Genomic DNA, 6,222 nt, shown 5'->3' on the forward strand with positions numbered 1-6,222 from the left:
ATATTAAAGCTCCATACATTTTTGCTTAATTTTGTTTGCTGTAAAAAATTATCTGTAAATAAAACTATAATTAAATAAAAATTTTCAAATGAAGATTAATTTAGTTACGTGATTGGAACTATGGAAGAATTAGAGTGAATAAATCACATAGCAAGAAACGCTTGACATGACGTGTATAGGATTAAAATGGTTTACTTTTTCCTAATATATGGTATACAGATATACAATACAAACGAATTAGAGGAAGTCAATCACTAAAGTCACTGAACTTCTTATTTTTTTATTTTAAAAAAAATTAAGTAACCACTTTAATAATTAAGCATATTCAATACCAATTCGGCGATATGATAAATACACAGTTTTGTGACTGTAGTTTGTTCCTTTGATATAGATAAAGATATATTCATTCGTTTTCCTATTCTTTTTATTTTTATTTGTTATTTTTCTTACATTTCTCTCAACACCATTGCAAATTTGACACAATCTGTTTAACAACTAATTTTTTACATAATATTCTAAAATTTTATGTTTTTCTTTTACAAAATATCAAATTTGCTATCCGTTTTCAAGTCGTACTAAAAATAATTGCATTTCTAGAAATACTAAAATTTAAAATTTTTTTGACTAAATTTGATTATTTTTTTTTTTAAAACATAAATATAAAAATATTTCATTATTTGGATGTCACATGATACACTTTATATGAATCACAAATTTCTTATTTTGTGATACTTCTATTAATTAATACATTAATAAACAAATTCAATTTAGGTATACTAGGGCACCATCATATATGTTTTAAACATAATTTTATTTCATTATGAATGTATGTAGGTATTTCAGGATTCAGACTAAAAGGCTTATTTGAAGTGATAGTTTTTGAAAATTTCTGTATAAGAATATGTTACTCAAATATAAAATAGCAATAAATAATTATAATGGTTAATGTACTTATAATAAAACATAATCATCCTGAATTTTATCAAAGCATGTTCAATTAATAAAAACCGAAAAATTTCCTATTCATGGATTTGTAACATTTTTTTTATTTCGCATTTTCTAGATTTAATGTAACAAAATGTTAGTCTTTAAGACACTACCCGTATTATGATAATACCATTTGGATGCTACTTACTATACTATTGAATACAATTCTTTCATACATGCTTAAAATCTTTTCTTTCTTGTTTTTGCAATTTTTTTGATAGTCTTGAATATATATTTTTTGTTCAACCAACTCTAAATTATTAGAAGAATAAAAAATGCTAAATATCATAAAAATGTTTCAGGTACTTGTCATCAAGCATAATGTATTCAAAAAAATCAATAAAATTACAATAGTTGCCTTTTTACGATAAACTTTGAATACATTTCTGCAGTTTATAAGATGAATATTGATTTTTAATCACGTACCTTTCTTGAAATGTGATATATGAAGTATGTAAATGAATTAATAATAAGTAAAAAAAGTGATTTTGAATTAATTTTGTGGATTATAAAATAACGGTAAATAACCAAAATATACGTATGTATTTAAGCATTAGGATATCAAGTAAAAGAATTTTTTGGCTAAATTTATTATTAGATGCCCGCATCAATCAAAAAACTTTTAATTATATTCATAAAGCTTGAATTGATTCATGAGGATAAAAGTATGAAAAACAAAAGTATTCTATCACTTAATCTGTTTCTGCTGTTATATTACTCTTGTTCTTATTCTCTAACGCTATTCGACTATATTTATGTCTAACAGCACTATGTGAGCGTATTCAAGATCTAAGTTAGTTATATTTCCTACTTAAAACCTAGTTATATCTCATATTATTTGTTTATAACCTGATGATTTAAACATTTTTTGAGTATCCTCACTATCGTCTTTTTGTAAACATCCCTACTTCATATTTGACTAATTTCTTCTCTTTTCAATAATTTTTAATAACATTTAGTTGTATCCAAAATAATCACTAAACCAATGATCAAAATACAGATATGCAAAAATTTCGGATGGCATAACTTATTTTGATTAATGGCCAAACTCATTGCACTTCGTACAATGCACAAATGTAACACTTTAAATTTTTAAATTATAATTTAACATTTTTACTCATTGTTTTTTGGCTATAAACTTTCATTTTACACTTTAGACAATATTTTGTTCTTTTTGTAGTGTTTTTTGTGTCTTTAAAATTTGAAAATGATTGTGAAAATTCATTTGTTTGTAAAATATTAACCAAAATTTCATTTTTGCATGAAAGGTGCTTTAATTATTCTAAATTCGATTAATCACATACTAAACACAAACATCCAATTACACATACACACTACGAAATGAAACTTCACGTTTTTAAAAGAAAAAGTCACCACAGTCAACTGCATAATCATAATCTTCTGCCGTAACATCTTCTATTGTAGATGCAGCTTCTATGCCATACGAATGTGATTCAACGTGACTGTAAACCTCACATCCTTCAAACATGTTGGTTGAATCAGCTAAGGGTAAAGCATGAAGTAAAATTGAATCATCACATTGTGACCATGTTAAAGCGCCATTCCAAAGACCATTTGGCAATGTAACCCAACCCCAACCGTAACCTTCATGTAATCATAACAATATTTGAAAATGAGTATTATCTTTTTGGTTTATTTCATTATCATACCCCATGGAATTGTACATGCAAGAGTTCCTTTTTGATTCGAATTTTTCTTGATTACCGCTATAGGCGTTTGACCATGAATCCTTATTATATTTGATGAATATCTTTCTTCATGTTTATGCAACAATACCTCAGCATTAGATGATGCTAGTTTAAAGTAAAATTTGGAAGTAAATGTTAAGAAGAAAATGCAACATTTCTAATGTCTCACGTCTAATTCGTACAAGTGGTCTTTTCAGCACACCGAAATGTGTTTTCTCTAAAATTAATTCAATCTGAGGGGCAGGTGGAAGCTAACAAGAGTATAACAATTGAAAAGATAATAAATTGGTAACTTATTTGCTGTTATCTACAAAAATTTACTTACAGTTTTTGAAATTGCTGCTATCCATTCACTGTAAATCATATGACATCTGTTAATACAGGAATCACTAGATAGATACTTTTCAAATAATAATTCACCTAACTTCATGTTCTGATTGAGCTAACATCCAATATACTTTTGATCTTTTGCGACGTGATCCCAAAGCTATTAATTGAGATAATGAACAGCCTTCAGGTATCGGAGGACGTCGCGGAACTTGACTTGTCCATTGTGATATGGCTAACATTTCTGGAGCTTCTTTAACAAGGACTTTTCCAGAAGGTGAAGATTTTCCTGGTTCCTAGGAAAAATTGAGTTTAAATATGAAAGTATAGCTAATAGGATAGCTAAGGGGTCGTTCACTTATTATGTCTACATTTCGTAGTAGTTTAAACAAACGAAACGAAGGAAAGGGGTTTTCAAATTCATGTTATTTTTTCGTAACATAATTATTGAGCGTTTTTTTTAAAGATTATCAATCTAATAAATTTACTTACTGTGAACCAAGCCATTGTACTGTCATCATATAAGACAACCCATTCTTCGCACCACGTATTCCATAAAATTTGTTCTGTTTTTTAGAATAACAAGAATATTTTATGAGAATTAAGTAATGAGGCATCTGAATAAAACGAGAATAATCACAATTAAATAGATTTTACTTTCTATGTAAATAGGTACTTAGTAGCAGGATTAAAAGCTCAAAGCTTTTATTAATTAAAGATTTCTGCAGTAAAAACAGAAATCTCGAGTTTTGTTCTATTCACATTCATACATCTATTACGTTTACTAGTTTTGAACATATTTAATATTGAAATTTGATTTTAGTCTTGAAAATATAAATTCTTGGAAATTTGAGAATATGAATGGCCAAAAAATTCTTTGGTTACATACTGTCTTGAATTTTGATGAATACATTTTGATAGTAAGACAAAGTTATGGACAAACTATGTTATTTATGATGTCATACGTTGTATTGTTTATGAAGCATTATATTATATCTAAATACTCACTTTTATATCTTAATAAATAGCCTCCTTTAATTTGTTTCCCACCTGTTCCTAAAATAATTGATTGAATGTATTGTCGAAATGTTATGGTATAGATATTTAATTCAAATATGTGATTAAGTTAGTTTTATTTTAAAATAATAACAAGTTAAAAATTAAATAAATTTTTTATTTTGCATACCACATGGAAACTGGTGAAACTGATTCTGTTCATTTGATTGTTGACAAGCGCGTGGTGTAAAATTCGGACATAGTGAGAACATTTTCCTCAAATAAAACTTTAGTAAAACTTGTTGTTTTTGTTGGTCCAGATAGTTTTAAAATTTAATTAATTCACTTCCGATGTATCACGATGACTGCACACTTCTAAAATTTCCTAGAGCAATGATATTTTTTTCTCTTCCTCTTTATTTCATTTGATGAATCTTTTTCTCACTTCTTTCGTTTTAAAAAGTTCATAACCTGATTATGTTTCCTAAATATCTAATAGAGATTCCAAATTTTATTTAATGTAATTATTTCCTTTTAATTACTTCAATTCTTTAAAAAATAAAGGAAATAAAACCTTAATATGAATTCAATTATTAAAACGAGAAATATGTGTATAAGAAGAATATTTGAATGTTTAATTAATTAATCTAGATGAAAATTGTAATAATTTAGTGAATAATTTTTTTTATTTAGGGAGATTAAATGATTTGCACTTTTATAAGAAGAACGTATTTAAATACAATATATTAAAAATGCATATTTTCGTCTCTAGAAATTGTATTATTAAGAAATATAAAAAAGAAAATACTTGAAAATAATTTTTGTTTCGTACGTGGCTGAAACGTTCTTATTCATGTTAAGGGTTCTCAAATTAAAGAAAAGCAACACATTTTATTTTCACTCATTTGCAGCTTCTTTTTCCAATAAAAGGTAATGATACTTTTATGTACTTCTCTTATATACCCATCAACATATGCATGGTTATCTTCATGAATTCCAGATTAAACTTTTAATTTTTCATAAATGATTTTAAGCAAATTTGAATTTTAAACATTTTTCTATTCATAATTATTACATAAAGATACTTTCATTTCCTATAAGTTTATTTGAAACTTTATCTTTTTCACGCCCCACAATATTTTATCCATATACTTTAATTTTTATTTTTGCACTTCAAACTTTAAGCAGAGCACGGAAAAAATAAAGCTTAAAAATTTATTCATACAATTCTTGCTATTAAAATAAAAGTAATAATTCGGAAAAGAGTACAAAAGGAAATTTTTACAAAACCAACTTTCTATCGAGGAGATGAAAAAACTTCTGTGTAAAGTTTTGAATTAGTTAAGAGAAGGAGAAAATAATAAAATGTGTTTTTGCTAGCAGTTCTATCATCCATCGCACTGAGAGCGTCACAGAATCCATCGAAAGTAAAGAGAGTCGTTTTCTCTTTTTTGCATTCGTGAAATAACGATCCGAAGATTTATCATGAAAGAAAAATTTTCCCCTCAATATATTCACATTTCATTCATTTTTTGCATATTTTTCTACAGGATATTTTAGTGGGAGAAGTATATTTTCTCCTTCCTGAAAAAATCCTCAAAAAAGCTCATTGTCCTAGCCAAAAGCTATAAGTAAAGCTTTTCTCTCTCTCACTCTTAGTTTTCCTGTAATATAAATATGAGAGAGATACCTGACATGAGCACTGCGATCCTGTTTCGAAATTCAAAACAAGCATAATATAGCTTTTACATTTTCAAATCACTTTGAAACGTGTACGCCTGGTGATTTTCTAATATCAATTTTATTGGGATGTGCTTTCAATTTTCGATTGTATTATATATTTACGTCATTCAAAAAATTTATACAAAATAACTAACATTACTAAATTAATTCTATGTATCTAAAAGTATTTAGATTTTCTCAATTAAATCATCTGTGTTAAAAGAAACATTCCAGGAAAAGGCTAACAATTTAACCCACAACATAAAATATTTTCTTTTTTTTATATTCTTACTAATAAAAGAGAAGATTGAAAAATACGACGGCTTTAATCAGCACAGCGCCTGGTGTTGCGAGCCTTAAAAGAAAGCTTTCACTCTCAAAATGTACTGATAATATCTAATGATCAAAGCTTATTTTTAAAGGAAAAAATATTTTCAAATTTTTTATTCGTTGTTGCCTATTTATCTTGCTCTTTAAACAA

At 26.6% G+C, this 6,222-nt stretch overlaps 1 protein-coding gene across 5 annotated transcripts; it reads right to left on the reverse strand.

Moving 5' to 3' along the window:
* Positions 1-1,494: 1,494 nt before the first annotated feature.
* Positions 1,495-5,316, reverse strand: LOC139096026 (uncharacterized). 5 transcript variants are annotated; one of them, XM_070647634.1, is made up of 9 exons: positions 5,305-5,316; positions 4,210-4,511; positions 4,032-4,079; positions 3,516-3,589; positions 3,117-3,319; positions 3,022-3,049; positions 2,866-2,947; positions 2,658-2,801; positions 1,495-2,592 (listed from the first exon to the last, which is right to left on the reverse strand). In XM_070647634.1, the coding sequence occupies exons 2-9, from the start codon at positions 4,289-4,291 to the stop codon at positions 2,345-2,347; spliced, it is 909 nt and encodes a 302-aa protein (XP_070503735.1). In that variant the 5' UTR covers positions 4,292-4,511; positions 5,305-5,316; the 3' UTR covers positions 1,495-2,344. The 5 variants fall into 5 exon arrangements, with proteins under 5 accessions (XP_070503735.1, XP_070503734.1, XP_070503738.1 ...); XM_070647633.1 differs by lacking the exon at positions 5,305-5,316 and adding an exon at positions 5,095-5,235; XM_070647637.1 differs by lacking the exon at positions 5,305-5,316 and adding an exon at positions 4,970-5,235 and having other exon boundaries at positions 4,032-4,073.
* Between the last annotated feature and the right edge of the window lie 906 nt (positions 5,317-6,222).

The sequence above is a fragment of the Chironomus tepperi genome, unplaced genomic scaffold (genome assembly GCF_022539635.2).
Source record: "Chironomus tepperi strain 1889 unplaced genomic scaffold, CSIRO-AGI_Ctep_v1 contig_376, whole genome shotgun sequence".
In the NCBI taxonomy this organism is placed as follows: domain Eukaryota; kingdom Metazoa; phylum Arthropoda; class Insecta; order Diptera; family Chironomidae; genus Chironomus; species Chironomus tepperi.